Source organism: Amblyomma mixtum, chromosome 3, assembly GCF_055824585.1.
Source record: "Amblyomma mixtum isolate Tamu chromosome 3, ASM5582458v1, whole genome shotgun sequence".
Classification (NCBI taxonomy): Eukaryota; Metazoa; Arthropoda; class Arachnida; order Ixodida; family Ixodidae; genus Amblyomma; species Amblyomma mixtum.
In genome coordinates, this window is record NC_143014.1 from 324,628,811 (window position 1) to 324,650,052 (window position 21,242).

The 21,242-nt window shown below is 45.3% G+C and overlaps 1 protein-coding gene and 1 pseudogene across 1 annotated transcript; both read right to left on the reverse strand.

Moving 5' to 3' along the window:
* Nucleotides 1-405: 405 nt before the first annotated feature.
* LOC149355807 (uncharacterized) lies at nucleotides 406-8,143 on the reverse strand (annotated as a pseudogene).
* Nucleotides 8,144-13,811: 5,668 nt separating this feature from the next.
* Nucleotides 13,812-20,983, reverse strand: LOC149355808 (uncharacterized). The gene is made up of 3 exons (XM_089576196.1): nucleotides 20,477-20,983; nucleotides 14,389-14,911; nucleotides 13,812-14,338 (listed from the first exon to the last, which is right to left on the reverse strand). Exons 1-3 carry the CDS (start codon nucleotides 20,759-20,761, stop codon nucleotides 13,812-13,814), a joined length of 1,335 nt encoding a protein of 444 aa, XP_089432322.1. The 5' UTR covers nucleotides 20,762-20,983.
* Nucleotides 20,984-21,242: the final 259 nt, after the last annotated feature.

Consider the following 21,242-nt stretch of genomic DNA (forward strand, 5'->3'; position numbering starts at 1 on the left):
TTGAAAGAAGGTCGCTCCTCTTAAATGTGCAAGGTGGAAGGCAAGCTTAAACTGGTATCATCTGAACATCCATAGATATTTACACTAAGTTTGTCCATCCTTTGTATATGTCGACAACCCTGCTTAGAGGACAAAAAAAATGCTGTTGAAGTTGCAATCTCATGCAGGCTATCCAAGGAAAAACATGAGCGGCTATGATTTGCATGCGACAGACTCTACATACTGTTGTAATCAGTCGAGCTTTGCTAATATTATCAAAGGCTAAGGTCTCTCAATAGCTGCCAGTTCTGGCGGAAAGGACTCCAGCATTGAACTAACTAAGACTGTAGAACCTTGCTGATCAGTTTAAAAGACAGGCAGTTAAACTGGATATCGTTGAGGCCGCTGTCCTTATTGGAGTGTAACTCAAATCAGCAGCTCCCACTTCACGCGAAGCCAGTCGTGGTGCACATAGCCGTCACGGGTAAGGTCCTCTAGCTTCAAGGAAGTCGGAAACCAAGTCAGCTGATTGCTTGAATTCGTAGGCCTTTCAAGGTTTCCGAACGGGCCCGGTGTAACAATGTTTATGTATTTTGCCCCGGACATCGGATGCACGACGCTCAGCTTAATGTTGTACGCAAATGGCCACGTAACAGAATCGTCCATGTCACCCTTGTGCAGCTGGACAGCCGGGTATAACATCACTGAATCACCTTCTTTCTCGAACCATACTCCGGGTGATATGCAGTAGCCGCGGAGGTATACCTTCCAACCGTCATAGTCAGCAGAGCCGGTTCTCAAAGTGGCTTCTTTGAGGGCTTCCACACCTCTGACAAAAAAGACGCAGTGGTCCACGTACAGGCCAGAAATCCAGAACTGTTCTTTGGTCCAGAGCAATGTCTTCTCACTCCTTTCCGTGCATGCTTCGACGGCGTCAGCAATTTGCGCCAGCCTGTCCGCTTTCAGACTGGTAGAAATCACAAGGTCCTTTTTCAGTCTTTCGGTTACTGCGTTTATAGAGCTGGCAAGATTTTCTGTTTGCTCCTTTCTTCCTTCCAGAGATTCCTTCATTTGCTCATTACAAGCCACGACTTCGCGCACTCTGTCCGCGAAACTGCCCAAACTCTCTTTCATTAGCTCCGGCAATCCTTTCAAGCTTTCATTTAAAGCGATCAATTCTTGCCTCAGCGTTTCTTTGAAGGCGTTCACGCTGTGGCAAGTTTCGTTGAATTTGTTTTCACGTGAACTCCTGTCAACAGGGAATCGCTCGAAGAAGCGTCTTATTTCACATCCCTGCTGTTTCAGTGCTCTCTTGAAGGAAGACAAAATCCCCGTTTCCAGCCTGAAAGTAGAGTGTCGATAGCATTCCGACGTGAATGGTGTCTCCAGGGCACGACACTCTGATCTCAGGTGCGTACACACGTCTCTGCCGAGAACGGTGGACGAGCACTTGGGGCAGGAGACCGAGTGGTGACCACACACCCGTTGGAAATGCTGCCAGATCTCTGAAGGGGCCATTACGTCCACGCAGCCATTTTCTTGGTTCCAGCATTTCACCTACAAATACCAGATAACAGTTACTGTGGAGCCATCCTACAGAATAACCATTCATGCACTCAGCGTCTTGATTTATTTATTTATTTATTTATTTATTATACTCTCAGGGTACAAATGTACATTATAGAGGGGAGGGGCGGATGCAGAGGCATACACAATATAGACAAAAAAGTTATTAGTAAAAAATATACACAATCTCTGTAAAACCAGTAGAAAAACGAAAGTAAGCATACAAAAAGAATGAAAAAGAACAAAGGTACAAAGAGTAAACTACGACATCAGTAACGGTGTTAATAAATACAGAAAAATATGGCAAGGAAAACAAATAATAAACAAGGAATGCAGTTCCTAATAAACAAACAGTCGTATTGGGAATATGAACCCCATCTATGAACGCCATGATGATGATATGAGCACTAGCTATGAAAAGAAACTGTGTAATGCTGATTTAAAGTTCTCAATTTCAGATATACTTGTTAGTGATGCTGTAGGTTATTCCAGTCATTGCTTGTCAGAGGAATAAACGAGTATGAATATGCAAGCGTATTTGAGTGTGGAATATGTACCTTTTTGCTGTGGTCACGGCGAGTTGAAATGTATGACGGTGGTTGAACCCAAAGAGAGCGCAAGGTTGTGTTATGATGGTATATTTTATGAAAGAGAGACAGGCGAGATAGCTTTCTTCGTGTCGATAAAAGTGGTAGTTGTAAGTAGGTTTTCATATTAGTAACACTAGCGGTCCTTTGGTAGTTGTTTAAGATAAACCGGGCAGAGCGATTTTGTATTGCCTCAAGAGAATGTATGAGTGTTACGTGACCGGGATCCCAGGCAGATGACGCGTATTCAAGTTGTGGACGAATGTAAGTTGTGTACAATAGTAATTTTAATGATGATGGTGCGAGGCGGAAATTACGGCGTATATATCCAAGGGTGCTACTGGCTTTAGAAGTGATGTAATTGACATGCGATTTCCAAGATAGATTATTGGTAATGAGAACTCCCAGATACCGGTATGATGTCACCGATTCTAATGAGACGTTATTAAGCATATAAGTGGGACTTACGTGGTTAGTGCGAGATACCCTCATTGATTTGCATTTGTTAATATTTAATTCCATCCACCATGTATTACACCATTCCACAATATTATTGAGGTCATTCTGAATTAATAAAGCATCTGAAGCATCCGTTAGTTTACGGTATAACACACAGTCGTCTGCAAAAAGACAAATTTTGGAAGAAACGTGAGAAGGTAAGTCATTTATATAAATCAGGAATAAGAGAGGACCTAGAACCGACCCTTGCGGAACGCCGGATTGAACTGGGGCCGAGGGTGAGTTCACTTCATTAGTGGTTACAAACTGAACGCGGGATGCGAGGAAAGCATTAATCCAGTCAATTATTGCATGTTCTATGTTTAGGAAGCTTAGTTTATGAAGAAGTAGTGTATGGTTAACTTTGTCAAAAGCTTTGGAGAAATCGAGGAATATGCAATCAATTGAAAAACCACAGTCTAGATAGGCATGCAAATCATTAGTGAAAGAGACTAGCTGAGTTTCACAGGAGAAATTTTTACGGAATCCATGCTGCACACTGGAAAAAAAGTTATCTTCAAGAAAGTTAACTAGATGCGTGTATATAATGTGTTCCATAATTTTACATGGTACGGATGTAAGGGAAATGGGCCTGTAGTTGAGCGGATTATGTGTTGGGCCTGACTTGTGGATGGGGATTACTTTTCCAGTTTTCCAATCATGAGGTATACTGCCAGAGTTATACGACTGAGAAAAAATGCACTGTAGTATTATTGAACAGTATTCCACGGTATGTTGGAAAAATTTAACATTGATCTCGTCGACTCCACAAGATAATTTGGGTTTTAATTTGTTTATTATGGCTTTGATGCCAGTTGCTTCAAATATTATGGGTTCCATGAGGTGATAATTGGCAGTATTTATAGCTGGCATCTGATTGGTAAGCACAGGGGATGAAAATGACTGAACGAATGTGTCAGTGCGTTCGTGCACTGCTAAACGCACACTCAGGGGGAACCTTTTGTGTTTTGTTGTATCCTGTTTAGCTTATGGCGCATAAGAAACTACGGCTATAGGGTTTGCAATGTCTGTTGTCTTGTATATACTGCATTTGATCAGAATGTATTCTTAATTTGCTCCATTAGCTTCACATAGTAGTCTCAAAACAATGGACAAATAAAAAAGGGCATTTTTATCTAAAAGGAATGTTACGTGAAAAAAATGTGGTCATTTTAAATCAATTTAAACTTGTTCCTCGAGTTTTTCAAGTTTTATGCATACAAATAACACGTTGGTTACAGTGAGATTGTTTCCGCATACAGGGCACGTGTGTCACTAATATTTTACACAATTTTTATATACGGGCTTTTTGAGTTCGAAGAGCACTTTTTTCGGTATAGCATTGTCAGTGGTGTAGTTCATCAGTATACCGGTAAGACGTGCTAACTAGCGGGCTTGCTCACTAATATTGAACCGTTAACTTTTTAACTATTACTGTTAGGTTCCTTCACTACTGAAAAGCATCTAGATTACCGTAAGTAATATCCACAGCAGTTTTTAGAGTTCTGAAACCGCGGTTACCCTCGGCGTTGTGACCAACAAACTCTGGCTACATCGCACCAATACATACTCCTTCGAGAAGCTTGCAGACAAAGCAACCTCTCCAGTCCACGTAATTCGTCGAGATAGCCAGAATGCCGTAGCGTCCCTCAGGTGTACATGCAAACAGAGGAACCATCTAGTGACATGACACCAAAGCACATCAACGCGCTGGGTTGAATTTTTTTTCCCCGTAATTATTGATCATAGCAAAGGTGGGTGCATTAGGAGCCATTTTTTTTGTTGAAAAGAAGTAAAACTATGTCAATAGAATAAAATGTAAAACCTGACTAAAAGCTAGAGAACTGCAACGCCAGATGACGTTGCTCAGAGGAAATCATTGTGGAAACTCTCTGCATTTAGTTAGGCCTAAGAGCAGGACCCTCGCCAATTTCCCGAAAAATTAGGGGCTTGTTGTCGCTCATACCTCTACGTGTGGGCGAGAGAGCGCGAAATAAAAGCGAACAGGAAGCATTTCGAGCCAGCTATCGCTTCGAAGAATGCAGCGGCGACAAGTACATCGCGCCAAAATACATACTCTTTCGAGAACCTTGAAGAGAAAGCAACCTCTCCAGTGCATGTAACTCGTCGAAATAGCCAGAATGCCGTAGCTTCCCTAAACAGTGGCGCGATCTAGTGTCAAGACGTCAAAGCACATCAACGCGCTGGGTTGAATTCAACCCCCCCCCCCCCCCTCCCCTTCCCCTCCGTAATTATGGATGATAGCACAGGTGGGTGCATTACGAGCCTTTTTTTTCCTGAAAAGAAGCAAAACTATCTCAATAGAATAAAATATAAAACCTGACTAAAAGTAAGAGAACTCCATCGCCAGATGATGTTACTAAGAGGAAGACACTCTGCATTTCCTTAGGCCTAAGAGCGGGAACATATCCCATTTCCTGAATAAACAGGGGCTTGTCGCTCATACCTCTACGTGCGGGTGAGAGTGCGCGAAGTAAAAGCGAAGAGCAAGTATCTCGAGCGAGCTATCGAGTCGAAGAATGTAGCGGTGACAAGTATTCTTCCAAAGTGGGCGAGCAGGGCGATGCCATCTTATCAGCGCATCCCGTAACGTGCGCGTAGCGCGCGCGCGCTACGGCTTTTAGCGTGCGTACGCCCGTAATGCGCGACGAGATACGAAGCGTTCTTGGCATGCGCATTCGTTACCCGCAAAGGCGCTCACTGCGTACGCTCAAGTTAAAGAGTCCATTTGCAGCGAGCCAAGATGATTATCGGCGCGACTTGTTGAAGTTAAAAAAAAACCAGGCCGCCCGGCGCACTCGGGTGCATGAAACCCGATACCACGCAGCTGCCAAAGTTCCACCTCTACATGGCTCAATGTACCTCCGCATGAGGAGAGCGCCCTCGCCCTCCTGCACAAGCTGCCGCAGCAAGTTGCGATCGGCTGCGTCGACCGTCTGCGTTAGGATCGCACTCACGGTCAAGCCAAGCCAGGCACATCCTAAAGACCCGATTAGACTTCGTGACGGATTGCTTTCGCAATAAAACTATTACGGCGATACTTGGGAAACTTAACAACATACTTCGACGAATAGGTGAACTGGACTAGAAAGTCGTTCCCGAATGAGCGAAGGCATCACTGCGGTGCTGTGCACGCCCTGATGTTGCCCATGTTTTGCGCCTCAAGATTGATTATGAGCGCTTTAATTTTGCATCAACAGCGTTTATATGCGCCTTCCTTTCTTGACATTGTTTATTGTTGTTCTAGTCTACCAAAATGGAGATCATCATGACATTAGTGCAAGCCATTCAAACTTCTTTATTTCTTCGACAATTTGCAATGCAGGAAAACCACCTTTGGTTGGTGTCTGTCCACACAAAAGCCGCTATCCCAAGCCAACAATGGATATATCTTGAGCTTGTACTACACCCCTTCATTTCGATAAAAAAAAGGGGGGGGGGGGACCTGTGCTGCAGAATGGCTGGCACGGTATTCTTTCCTCGTGATGCTTGACAAAGATAAGAGCACAGAATGCGCGTCGAAAGTGTACTCCCCCTTGACGGTGGCATGATAGATTATGAACGTGAATCATTTAACCTTTATCCGTGGGGCCCCCCTAACAGGTGTTTGGATTTAAAAAATGGAATTATTGGTTTTATTCGCTTTTTGCTTAGCTGAACTGGTGACAATTGGGACATGTTTTGTGCTATTTATCTTCTCTTCATGGCAATAGCTGGATCTCTGCCTGGGCACCACTGCGGTGTATTCTGCCTTTGCACACATCCCATACTTTACTATTCACTGCAAAGATCGATGCCTGTTGTTTGTTCAGTACACCAGAACAATAGCAGTGACAAGCATTGAAATGAATGACACGGAATGAACCAAAAAATCTACCGGTCGCAATGAAAATTCCCCTAATAGCGGCCTCGCCTTTCCGCACTGTTCTATTCCGGGCGTTCCCGGGAAGACTTAATTTAAAAAAAAAAATGTGCTTTTTGAGTTTTAAGTACGGCTTTCGCGGTATAGTATTGCCAGTGTTTGCGGACACCGGAAAGCCGATGATTTCTCTTAAGTAGTGCTCTGGCTAACTATTTTCGGGTAATTAACTTAGTAACTATCACAGCTAGACAACTAGCTAGCGGCCTCACCTTTCCGCACTGTTCTATTCCAGGTGTTCCTGGGAAGACTCAATTTTAAAAAATGTGCTTTTTGGGGTTAAAATACGGCGCTGGCGGTATAGTGTTACCATTGTTTGCGGACGCCGGAAAGCCGATGATTTCTCTTAAGTAGTACTGTAGCTAACCATTTTCGGATAATTAACTTATTAACTATCACAGCTAGACAACTGGTTGCAATCAGAGATTTGTATCCGGTCGTCTGTCCATTTCGTAACAACGTGCCAAAATAAATGCGCTTTCGAAAAGCATACAGCCAAATCAACCTTTCCAGTGCATGTAACAAGCCAAAAGAGCCAAATTTTGTGGAGCCGCAGCGCCAGGGGTAATCGCGATTTCGAAATTATGAAAACTGATATGACTACTACTAACGACCGGCAGCCAATCTCTAATTGCAACTAGGAGCCTAACAGCACTAGTTATAAAATACTTGTTAAAAATTAGTTAAACACCTTACTACTTAAGACGATTCATTGGTTTGCTGGTGTCCACCAACACGAGCAATAGTACGCTGAAAAAGCCATATTTTTACCTCTAAAAGCTATTTTTTCAAATTCAGCGCTTCCTGGAACGCCTGGTATGCATCGAGAAATGAATCGTTTTTTCGGAACATGTCTGTACCTACAGCACGACCGAGCCGGTCTATCCTGACGACTGCAAACTGGTTGTATTTATTAAAATGCTTCAGTTAACGCAAAAAGTTTGTCTTTGTGAGCGGTATGCAATCCTGAAAATTACAAGGTATGACCTAAAATTAAAACTGATGATGATGAATTTTTATGGCGGAAGGGCACCTGAGGCCAATGAACGCCAAGGCACAGGGATGTTTACTCCACTTTATATGGTGTCAAAGACCCATTATTCAAGCATTTCACCGTAAAGAAGCCGAGCACCAGCCCTAGGGAAAGCTTGTACACATTGTATCACCTGTGGGTACTCGCCGGCACTGGGGATCGAACCCCGAACTTCCCGCATGCGAGGCGGATGCTCAAACCATAAAACTAAAATAATTTTCCGCGTTGTTCTTGAACTTTGTTCGCCGTAAATTACCTTTCTTGTCAATATGTCGTCGGTAGGGGCTCCTTCCAGTCGACTTCTTCGTCTTGGCAGGGCTGGTCGTCGAGAGGACACACTCGCCGACCGATCTCTGCGCACTGACCGTAGCAGGACTCTCACCGCAGGTGTAAGCACGGTAGGAGTGCGGTCTTCCTGCACACTAGTCCACAGGCGCGGCACAACTCGTTCCCAGGAATCGGTTTAACCAAGCGCAGGGGCCTCCAGTCGAGTTCTGCGGCGAAGCCCATCAACGTGCAGGATATGTCTCCGGGAGACATCGTCAACTGCTCTAGAATGAGCGCGGGGTAGACTTCCCTGAACACCAAAGTATTATCTGTCCCTATGTATTGTTTTTATTTTCAGGGGTAGTCAACGCTACAATCGCGGTGTTATCGTCGGATTCACATGTCCTCGCTTCCTGGAATACACGTATGTAATGAAAGTACGCTTATCGCGTCTTTCCGGTAAATGCGATGCCACGAAGTGTCGTATTAATTGCTGCTAAAGAATAAATTGCTACCGCATGGCCATAAGTGAGAAGAAGTCTCTAAACGCACTGTAAAACCCGTACTGCTAAAGAAAAGGTTTCATAATTTAGATCGTGGTATAGCCATTTTGGTCCTTTATTATTCCTGCATACTTGACTGTCGTGTGGTACGTAGGGAATACCGCACTGGAGTAGATTGTGAGAATAATGCGCATGGAGCGGGGTTTTGATACAGGCCGTAACATCTCCCTGGATAAACATCTCGGCTTTCAGGATTCCTAGTGAAGTAATGCTGTCGCCCCAAAAGTGAGCCTTCGGCCAGTGCCGAGGGCTCACATCGAGCAACGACAAGGATCCCTTTATAGGCAAATGGTACAAGCAATATGGTTTTCTGCAATCTAAATGTCCTGCCCTACTCCTACTGTATCGTTTCGTTCCGTATTCCTGAATCACGAGCGCGAAATCTCAAGAGTACAGGGTGAATATGATGCGGAATATGTACCGTCGGCCAAATCTTTAACTGGCGTGATTTTTGCATCTATAATTACCTTATAAAAGGCTTCACTCAGCTAATCCGCTGGCATATTCAATCCTTAATTTGGCGTGTGTGGTGGCATATTTTTTTTTTCATGTTACGCTTAAGTAGACTAACTGCCTGATGAAATCAAAATTATTAGTAATCTTCATCGTATGCGGCTACGAAGATCCAAAACAATGGGCATACGTAGCAATAGTTCTGGTGGCGCAATCGCTCTTATCTCGCTCTCGCTTATCTCGCTCTTGTCTGGCTTGGGAGTAGATGTAATTTACCCAGAGGAAGAAGCAAGATGAACAGGAACCATTGCTGAGTATCGAACTTCTTTTGGCTCGTCGCTGCCGCAGACGATGATGATTACTAATAATTTTGATTTAAGCAGCAAATTAGTCTACTTAAGCATAACATGAAAATAATGAGCCGCGAAATTCCACCACACACGACAAATCACAGAGTGAATATGTCAGCGGTTTTCCCGACAAAAGCCTTTTACAAGGTGGAATTAGGAATGCAAAAGTCACGCAAGTTCAATATTTGGCCGGGTGTACGCAATTAATAAAGCTTCCAATATAATTTCCATGTGGCTGCTTTATCGTCTCCATATTGTTTGCGTATGATGCGAATAACGTCATGCTAACTTCGCAAGCATGACGACCTCTCTATGTTCCAGGCGGTTTTCTTAACGGACAAGCAAAAAGTTTAGAAAATAATGGGGAGCTTCGCATGGAAAGTTTCGGAATTAACGGCCTATGATAATGTTCGGTTCAGATAACAAAGGTGCGTTCAGACAAAGCGATCCTTCCCATACTTCAAGGTTGAAAAGGCGAGAACTCTGGCGAGGCTTGTTGCCTCTACTTTTGAGAGACTCCGTGTTTGCGTTGTTGAACGCCACGCGCACACGTTAAGAGAATTGGAAAAAAATTGGCTCTGGATTAAGTTAGACCCCCTGAAATTCTTAAAGGTGCACTGAAGAGGAATCTGAACTCGTATTGTTCTCGCCGGAACACGATCTACACGTTCCGAGTGTTCTTAGAAACCTCGAATTTGCCCTGTGCGGCCGATTTCTCTAATTTGAATTCGATTTAACGTCTCGGCTCCCGCGTATTTTTTTTTAAATTCCCTGCAGACGGTTGGAGAAGTCGACCAACCTTTCAACCAGTCCCGTGGCGGCTTGCCGCTGGGCCATCGGCGGCGGTGATCGGTGAAAGCAAATAGTCCATGCGTATTTTTATTTCCGTGGGCCAAATTTGCAGCTATGTAGCCTCTGACTAGATCTATTGATTCACGGAGACCTAAAAAGAAAACGAAATAGAAGCAAAAGCAAAGCAGCCACCCCACTGCCTGAAAGGCACTCCATGCGTTGAAAGACTCCTCCCACCGTCTGCAGGGAATTAAAAAAAAGCGGGAGCCGGACGTTAATCCGGTTTAAATTGTAGAAATTGGCCGCACAGGGCAATAATTCGAAGTTTGTAAAGATGCTTGGAACGTGTAGATCGAGATCACGCTGCAAAAAGACGAGTTTAGATTCCTTTTCAGTGCACCTTTCACGAATGCTGACATCGCACAGGGCACAGCTTTTGAATGGGTTGGCACTACGGCCTTATCTCGGCGAAATGAGTCTATCTGGTGTTGTGTGATAAAGCTTCCGTGCCGTAGGAGACCTCCATCCACAATCCGCCCACCACTGCCCACCACCCACCTACTACCTCCGAAGTACATTGCTCCCCAGCAAACAACCCAGCTTTACCCTCCCGTAAGCCTCACCCACAAACGAACACCCATCTTCACCCCCCGAATTTGCCCTGTTGTCTCTGAAGACGTTGCACTTGCGTCCAATGAACGATGCCAGTTTAATCAGCACCGATCGATAATCAGCACCGATAATCAGCGTTATCGAACAATATTTACTCAGAAGAGTGGAAATCTGGGCCAGTTGGTACATAATGAAGAGGAGAACCAGAGAACCCTTTAAATGAGGGCCCTTGGGGTTATCCTGAATGAATAAATAAACAAAAAAAGAGACAAGGACGACAAGAGGGGCGTGCACCACGACGACTGAGTGGTCGTCGTCGTACACCCAGTCGTCGTGATTTACAGCTCTCTTTCTACCCTTGTCCTTTTCAATTGGTTCTCCTCTTAAGAATATTTGTCTGTCCGGCAGCGCTGATAGGTCTTTCTGCTGTTACCGCTCTGTCCTGTGGTACCTGCATTCACGCCCGTTTATTTTTTCAACATTTGTGCACAGCAAAACCACCTGAAAATGCTTTCTGTTCCGACAAGGCCACTCCAGCCGAAACCCAAGATTACATTTGCGCTGAAGATGGACTAAACTAAACTCGTCCATGAAGATAAAATACAGCGAAACTATGGTACACAATGCCTGGCGCCCAATTGTTAACATGTGGTGCCTGCCACAGATAAGCATAGGATGCTCGTCGTTAGCACACTACCTTATGATTTCGCCGTGATAATTTCTAAAGGGTCCTCGATGACACCAGCATCTTTTTAATTTTTTGGACGCGCAACAATACTAAGACGCTGAACAGCAAATTAGTGCGTCCATTCGGCTCACGCTCCACATAGCTAATGACAATGATGCACGGTTCGCAGCATTTATCTTCGCTTCACGGATAAATACGGTTCTATGCCTATTCACTATGACTGGAAACATCGCTGGAATCACCAATGCCATACCTGCTATTTCTTCGAAACCACAATATAGCGATTGCAGTGACGCACATTTCGAGGAATGGCACTAAAGGAAACTCTTAATGTAGTGGCCACAATGAAAATTTTTCAATAGCCGTAATTGCGTCCAGCTCATCATCAGTCGAGAAAGAAATCGCCGCATCGAAGTACCTATATTTTTTGCAGCGAAAGGAGGTGATCTCTAGTGACGGCGACGAAGATATAGAGAGGCATGATTTTGTTCCTAGGAATTATTTTTCTTTCTTTGCTATGGATGGAAAGAAGATTAGATAGTGTGAGCTAAGACAATAGCATGCTAACCGCAGGCGCCGCCCTCTTGAGCTCATGTGATCTGATAAAGCCTATCATTATTACCCCTGTAGCGAAAAATGAAGCAATTGTAAAGCAGCGTTCTTCTCTGTCGTGTCATACATTCCGCGGCCTTCCTAACAGCGCTACCTTCAAATTGAAATAATGAGTTACCAACACCACCAAGTCCTACTGAAGCAAACTGCAGGTTACTAAGGTTACTAAGTGTTCATCCACGCCGAATACTTCTCAAGCTACTTTTCAGGCTTTCGGTAAACACGCAGTGAATAGTCGGTAAGTTTTAATGAATGCGTTTTCGTGAGGTACATGGGATAGCCGGGAGCAGGAAGCCGTCATGGATTTTGGGGCTGTGGATATGAGGGCTCAGACTATGGGCAGTGTGCAGGGCAGGGGTGATTGAAGCTCGGTCTGTCATACATCCATATCAGGCGGGCGTCCGGCGTGAGAGGCGAAAGAAACGTGGTACTGGGGTGGTGTGTAATGAGGACGGCCATAAGAGTGTGAAATAAATCTAGGTGGAACTTCCGAAAGTCGAGCTAAGTGTGCAGGATGGGCGTGCCTCAAGCGAGCGCAGCGCACTGTCACGCGCGGCAGCACATCCAGTCATAAACAGGACACAGAAGTCGAGTGTGGAAGTGCGGCGCTAGCAGTGTTGGATAATATCGTGAGCAGTAAACAGTCAACGGGTGTGGAGTTTGGGTGGGTGTTGGGGTTTTATGCCGCGTAAGTCGGCGCTACTTTCCAGTAGGATCTTGCTGCTTTTCGGGACGGCGGTACAGACTCTGTGATTCTTGGAAGTGAATGGGGAGTGACGTGCGCCGTAAAATCACTCCAAAATAACGAGAAAGTAGGACGATACCAATATTGCTAAAAGTTTAAAAATTAACTCTTGCCATTTTAAATTCAGATAACAACCAGCGGCTAAAAAGCTGCTTTGTATAGATTATGTGCCTCCATTCATAAACTTATATATTCTTAAAGTTAAAAAGAAGAAAACGCAAGATAATTTTACTTTACAAAACATTTTAATCATTTAGTTCAGAGTTGCGGTTGCAACACACAATTTCATCAGTGGAAACAGTTGGGCTCCTACATACCATCAGTTTCATAGGAGACTGCAATTGTCGTTTAAAAATAGCAGTTTTCAGTTTGAAATATAGTTTTCAGGTTAAAAAACATCAACAGAGAAGCAAATCAAGTAAATTTGCAAGCTAGTTAACTGCAACTTAAAGGCAACTTTTTAGCCATTACAGATCGTCGCCTGGTCCCAATTAGAGATGTGTAGCTGCCTCCCAGTAATAGCTGTAATAAGCATCAATAACTGCGTAAAATCGATTACTTTCGCCCCTGTGGCTTAAAAAAGATTCATAATTTATCGTGGAATCAAAAAATTGCGCTCCGGTGAGGTGGGACATGTGCCATGGAGTGACGTCATTTTGTGGGCATCGCTGTCATTGCTACGCAGTAGAGCAGTTTTCAAATATCATGAAAAACGGAGCAAATTTGTGAATCCGCAGCGCCAAAAGTTATCACGTTTCCAAATTTAAAAGAGTTATGTACCTAATAATAGCGGATAGCTCTATCTCTGAATTTGCAATAGTCCGCCTCTCCATTTTTTAAAGAAGTTAACTATTAGAACGAAATTCAGCTTTTTCCGGGCGCCAACGGTGATGAAAAAGCCGAAGTTAAACCTTTGCGAAGAACCATTTTTAACGATTAGTATTGCACTCCTACCACACACAGAGTAAATAAAGCACTACAGGAGTTATGCACGCCTCCCAGTTAGTGCAGAGAATGATCTGCTGGACTAATTCTCCATTAGTAGATTGTAGCAGGAAATCACGCGACCCACGTTATTGGAGTTTCAGATACAAAAGTGCTCTTTTGTCTCTCGAGCCAGTGTGAGTCACAGCAGAAACTCAAATATTATTCGAAGCTGGTCTCCGTGCACGTAGCCGTCGCGGGTGAGGTCGCCTAGGTTAAGGGAACGGGTTCCAAAATAAACGGCCCCGTTAGATGATTGTAAAGGCCTCTGTGTTTCTGGATATAATCGCCACGGTTTCCCTTCGAGCTGGCATTTTGCGCCTCCTTCTGGGTGCACGACGCTCAGCCTCATTCGGTGCTCGAGTGGCCACTGAATAAAGCTGCCCATGTCCCCCTTGTGCACTTGTAGCCCCAAATGCAGGGTCACAGATTCGCCATTTTTTTCTAGAGCAATTCCAGGTGAGATGCAGTAGCCGCGAAGGTACACCCGCTCGCTGGAATAAGCAGCATCCCACTCCTGCAACGCTTCTTGTTTGAGTGTTTCCACACCGTTTACAAAAAACTCGCACTGCTGCACTTGTAGCTTCTTGTGCCTAACAACGAGGCCAATGCTGTCCAATGCCTTCTGGAAATTTTCTTTCGCTTCAGCTTTTGCAGCATCGATGACACCTGCAAGCCGTGAATATTTCTCACCGTTCTCTCGAATGACACTCACTAACTCGCCTCTGAGTGTCTCTTCCAGTGCGGCCTTCCCAGTGGAAACAGTGTGGATTGTTGACCGTTTCGTCTCCTCAATAACGCGGTTATTTCGCGAATGCTTTGTGTTAAAGTGTCGTGGCTTTGGCGTGTTGCCTGTGACAGTTCGTTCTTTAGCGTCTCTGTGGAGGCGTTCTGGCCGTGCGAGATTTCGCTCAGTCGGTCGCCTAGCGCTCTGCTCTCACTAAGCACCTGCTCCAGAAGGGCCTTCATTTCACGGGCTTGCTCTTCCAACACTCGGCTCGAAGCTGTCGAAGCAGGTGGCTCGTCTCTGCGCACAACCTGTCCTCCGCATTCCGGCGCAGGAGGCGCCCCCTGGTTTGCACAGTTCGACCTCAGGTGCGCGCAGACGTCGCTGCAGAGAACCGAGGCCGCGCACTTGGGGCAGCGAGTGGAGTGGTGTCCGCAGTCGCGTTGGAAATGTTGAGAGATCTCCGAAGCGGCCATCACAGCACCGCAGCCGTTTTCTTCGTTCCAGCACATAACCTGGAAGTGAGGAAAATAGTGGCTGATAAAGGCTCAATAATTAAAATAAAATTAGAAATAATGCATATAACGAAAGAAGGAAATAGGCTTGCTTGGCAGGATTTATTCGTTTCATTCATTCATTCATTCATTCATTCATTTATTTATTGGTCTTTGTTGCTTTAAAAATGTACGCAAACACTGCTGTTTGATGATTAGAGGTAACCGATAGATAACTATCAGGATTGATAGGGAGATAATTATGTTGAATGCCATTTCGAGAAAAAAAAAGCCAATTTTCGACGATGGAAACGCATGCAGTTCGGGCCAGTGAAAGAAAGAATGATCTGTTTCTATTGATAACTACGAGTTAACCATTCTCGAGCAAGGAGGCAATCAGACAGTAAACAAAATATAGACTGAAAACTGGAGATTGGAGCAGGTAGGGGGAAGGGCGGGGGCGTTACTTTGTGGGGTTCTAAGTCACAAAGCTGCATATCAGCCATGAGAAACCTCCAAGAGTTTCTTATACCTTCCGGAGTTAGTCTTTTTTTTAGTATAATTTTTTGAACGGATGTTTATTTTACTATTCTATGTAAGCGCCATTATCGTCGGATACAAGTTGAGTACGAAGCGGCTCTTCCCCCTCAAAGGACCCCCCTCCAGCCAATGGCGTCAGCCGATTCTCGTGACCCTGCCAGTGTGGCAAACCAGGGAGTGGTAGATAAAAGGCGATAGTCCCCTATCGCCACAGTCGGGGATAGGCCCCTCTCTCCATTGTGGCACCGCTCCCTGCATTGCCACCCTAGCAGGGGCTTGAGAATCGGCCGACGCCATTGGCTGGGGGGGGGGGGGGGCGGTGTCCTTTGACGGGGTAAGCCACTTAGTAGAGTTGTATCCGACTATAGGGTGTTCTGTATCCACTCGCGCCTTGGCTTGCGAAGGACAGTCGGGGGTATTTAAAAACAAGTAAATAAATGTGCGCTGTCATCGTACAGCACGCGGGAGTTTTTACATTTCGACTGCATGAAAGTGCGGCCGCCGCGGGCCGAATACGGTCGCATGCATTTGCGTCTAAGCAGCCGCTTGGCACATGCACCACAGCTACAACAATGAATGTTGAAAAGTGGGGAGAGGTGGGGGAAGCTGTTTGTGTAATATATTTTGTTGTGAAACCAAAGCAAAAATTTGGAAATAAGTGCAAACTCCAGCAAGCTACGCTTGAAACGTAACGCTGAATGACTTTCTGAGCAAAACGTTGATTAGTTATCGAGACGAATATGCGCCAATGCGGCTCTCGCCAGCAAAAGCATTTGGCTAGAACGAAGACAATAAAATGAAAGTAATTTGGTCCATGCAGCAATAGAGGCACAAAAGTATACCTGCTTTGACTGAAACAAATAAATAAATAACACACTTCAAAGCACCCTCATCTGAAAAAAATGATTACTGATCTTTAATATCAGCATAAATAGAAAAATTATTCATTACGAAAGACAAGTACTACTGCTCTATATTCTGCTGAAGGGAGTAAATGAGTTGATTGTAAATAACATTCTAGATAAAGTTAAAAATGAGTCCGTTTCTTCGATACCAAAACCCTTCGTTACACATATTTATCAGGAGGTTTTGAGTACATTTCGGTTTTCCGCTTTATCAGCTTGGATTCTCGGCAGTATAAAAATCGAGAAATTTTACTGAAGTTCAAATTTGTGTCCAAATAGGGTATCGCCATGAGCTCCTTAATTATTATTGTCTCATTTATCCCTATTCTTGCAACTGAAAAAATAAACATATATAACTTCGTACAAACAACGCTTCACTTGGCGGCGAGTTTGTTTGGCAAGTACGCTCAAAATTTTCCTTGGCTCCAGGGAACGCGTGAAAAAAAGATATAACATGCATGCATTGGCTGCGTTGTCTTTGTGATATAAATAGATGTTCAAAATATAACCGAACAAGGACGACTCACGCATAGACAACGTTATTTTCTATGAAAATAACGTTCTACGAAAAAACTTTTCACCGGCGTAAGGAAGCTAATTCGTTTGTGAAGCAAGTGGTCTTCAATGACCTCGCGTGCTAAGCCGTTGATTATCTATTTGTATCATTAAGAAAAAGGAGGCAATACATGCTTGCTATTTTTTTCCTACCGCACTTGCAAAACTGATGCAGAAGCGTTCATATACCTTAGCACAAGAAACTCGCTGTCAGTTAAGAGCAAACAAAGGCGGTCACGCAGACTAAAAATGGTGGCAATCTTGACGAAGCAGAAAGCGCATGCTGCCGAAGGCCCGCTTTTCTGCACGATACGGCAAAGCAATCAACTCTTGCAAGAAGCACTGAGAGCGCCCCTGGCGAGCAGTGATGGTAGCGGCGCGGCTTCGCTGGTGCCGGCGATAAGGCGAGCGTCAGGTCATCGAGGTGGGTCAGCCGGATGTGCCGACGCCCCCTCGCTCACTGCTGCGCATCTGCTGCTAGAGCGCGATGGCGTGTAATTTTTTTTGCCAGTTTTGTGACCGCTCGCGATGTCCGTAGCGTAGCAGGGGGCGGCAGAAAGTTAGGCGGGCGAACGAGATTAAGAACCAGGACACTAGATTGGGCATGTTGGTTATTCATTTGTGACGGAACAGCGCAAAACACCGGGACAAGAGACAAGCGCTGACTTACAACTGGTTTTTATTTCGAAGAAACACTGCTTCTTATACCTTCATCACACCCTCAAAAACATATGCGTCACAACCATATCGTTCAAGCGTCCAAAACATTACAACATACGATAAATAATCTCAGATTTATAATCACATTTTTAACATGACAAATTCTTTCTTTGTCAAAGCAACAGACGGCGTGCTGACACAATCGTCGCGCAGACTTGCTATCGAAGCTGCCTCGATTATTTCACGGACTAACTGGTCTTTGTGATTAGCCAAAGCTCTACATTTTTGGAAATCAGGTGCACAACTTGTTGAAGGGCAGTCTCTGCAATGAATTCCCAGGTTCCTGTAAGTTTGCTTGAAATTAGTTTTGTGTTCTAGTAGCCTTTCGTTCATGCACCTGCCAGTCTGCCCTATGTATTGTTTACCACATGTCACTGGAAACGAATAAACAAGGCCTTCAGTACACTCCACAAAGGGGGCTCGGTGCTTTACCGTGCATCCCTGCTTCTTTTTGGTCGGGTTGGAATTGGCTCGTCTGCAAAGACTTTTGAGTTTATTAGGAGCTGTCATCACAGCATTCACGCCAGCTTTTCGACCAATGCTTTTCAGGCGATGGGAAACGTTGTGAATATACGGTATTGCTACCACCGGCCTCCTTTCTTTCTTTTTATTTGCCACATCTTGCTGTTCGGGCCTAGCCCGCATCAGGCGCTTTTTCATCTGCTTGGCAACAGATACCAACAGGTGCGAGGGGTAACCCGAGTTGCCAAGCCGTTCCGCCTGCCGAAGAAAGCTCGCTTCCATTTTGTGAACACAGGACTTCCTCAAGGCATTTGTGAGGCACAAGTTCACAATAGCCCTCTTGGTCAGCTTAGAGTGAGCTGATTGGTAGGGCATTGGCGCTTTCTCCCCTCTGGGCACATAGGCCCAGCAGGCATGCCCTCTAGTGAACTCAAGTCTCAGGTCCAAAAATCTGTGTGACCATTGAGCAGGAAGCTCGTGCGTGACAATAAGTGGCTGCAAAGCCTGCGCAAAGCGACCCACCTCCTCCATTACGGTTTCCAGCGTATTAGTGCGTTGGTCATCACAAATAACAAGGTAGTCATCAACGTACCTAAATACCTTTTTAACACCTGTACCAGCAAGGGTTGCGTTCAGGAACCTGTCTTTTCGCGCCAAGTACAAATCACTGAGTAGGGGCGCGATACATGCACAATGCAAACACCGCGTTTCTGGAGATACACTTTTTCTTCCCAGAGGACGAAAGTCGACCTGAGGTACATGTATCGCGCCCCATGTATCGGTTCATGTATCGCGCCCCTACTCAGTGATTTGTACTTGGCGCGAAAAGACAGGCTCCTGAACGCAACCCTTGCTGGTACAAGTGTTAAAAAGGTATTTAGGTACGTTGACGACTATCTTGTTCTTTGTGATGGCCAACGCAGTAATACGCTGGAAACCGTAATGGAGGAGGTGGGTCGCTTTGCGCAGGCTTTGCAGCCACTTATTGTCACGCACGAGCTTCCTGCTCAAGGGTCACTCAGATTTTTGGACCTGAGACTTGAGTTCACTAGAGGGCATGCCTGCTGGGCCTATGAGCCCAGAGGGGAGAAAGCGCCAATGTCCTACCAATCAGCTCACTCTAAGCTGACCAAGAGGGCTATTGTGAACTTGTGCCTCACAAATGCCTTGAGGAAGTTCTGTGTTCACAAAATGGAAGCGAGCTTTCTTCGGCAGGCGGAACGGCTTGGCAACTCGGGTTACCCCTCGCACCTGTTGGTATCTGTTGCCATGCAGATGAAAAAGCACCTGATGCGGGCTAGGCCCGAGCAGCAAGATGTGGCAAATAAAAAGAAAGAAAGGAGGCCGGTGGTAGCAATACCGTATATTCACAACGTTTCCCATTGCCTGAAAAGCATTGGTCGAAAAGCTGGCGTGAATGTTGTGATGACGGCTCCTAATAAACTCAAAAGTCTGTGGAGACGAGTCAATTCCGACCCGACCAAAAAGAAGCAGGGATGCACGGTAAAGCACCGAACCCCCTTTGTGGAGTGTACTGAAGGCCTTGTTTATTCGTTGCCAGTGACATGTGGTAAACAATACATAGGGCAGACTAACAGGTGCATGAACGAAAGGTTACTAGAACACAAAACTAATTTCGAGCAAGCTTACAGAAACCTGGGAATTCATTGCAGAGATTGCCCTTCAACAAGTTGTGCACCTGATTTCCAAAAACTTAGAGCATTAGCTAATCACAAAGACCAGTTAGTCCGTGAAATAATCGAGGCAGCTTCGATAGCAAGTCTGCGCGACGATTGTGTCAGCACGCCGTCTGTTGCTTTGACAAAGAAAGAATTTGACATGTTAAAAATGTGATTATAAATCTGTGATTATTTATCGTACGTTGTAATTTTTTGGACGCTTGAACGATATGGTTGTGACGCATATGTTTTTGAAGGTTTGAAGAAGAATAAGAAGCAGTGTTTCTTCGAAATAAAAACCAGTTGTAAGTCAGCGCTTGTCCCTTGTCCCGGTGTTTTGCGCTGTTCCGTCACAAAAGAAATTAAGAAGTTTGTGGGGATAGGGTGGCCGCCACTGTCACGTGACAGGGTTAATTGGAGAGATATTGGAGACGCCTTCGTACTGCAGTGAGAGTAGTCGGGCCAATGATGAGATTACAAGAAGTTCAAGAAGTTCAGAAGTTCAGTTCAGATTACAGAAGTTCAGTTCAGTTCGGAGCCCTTACCTGTGCATCAAGATTCCACGAAGAGATAACGCAGCTGATGTTAGAAAATTAAATCTCACGTTATATCCATAGACCCACCCATTATGTAAATCCCTGAATAAGGGTATTTAAGGAAATAAACTGAACTGAACCGAGCTGAACAGATTACTGCCGTCCTTTTGAAAATAAGTTTGCCCCCACCTGTCTTTCCAGCATCTCATCGGGAGGGCACTCGGTCCAGATGACGTCTGTGTCCAATAAATGCTGCTCATCCAGAGGGCACACCCGCTCCCCGTCTCCGCTGCACCGGTCGTAGCAGGACAGGCACAACAGGTGCATGCAGGGGAACAGTGCTGTCATCCTGCACACCAATCCACAGGCGTGGCATATCCTGTTCTGCGGAATGGTTTGAATGAAGCGCAGGGGTCTCCAGTCCAGGTCTGCGGCGAAGCCTACCAACGTGTACTGCTGGCCTCGAGGAGACATCGTTCACGCCGTCTGCTGCAGCTGCTCACAAAGGTATGAAAACGGCGATTACCGCCCCTGCCAAGGCGCGGCTTCACCTTTACTTTCCTTTTTTTTACCGGTTGCCATGGCTACATTCAGGGTTTTTATCTCTCACATCACGGTCGTCGCTTGAATGAGCGCGCGTTTACGCGTACCGAGCGGCTTTCTGCCTGCGTCCCTTGTCAACTTTGAGGCTCAGGCGTACATTACACGGTTGATTGGTGTTTATAACGTCCCACAGTGACTCAGGCTGTCAATGACGCCGTAATGAACGGCTTCGGAGATTTTGACCAGCTGGGGTACTTTAACATGCACCGAGATCGCACAGTACACGGGCCTCTAGAATATCGCCTCCATCGAAAATCGACCTTAGCGGTCCGGTTTCGGTGGAGATGAAATTCTAGAGGGCCATGTACTGTGCGACCCCAGTGCACGTAAAAGAACCATCCACTGCTCTTCG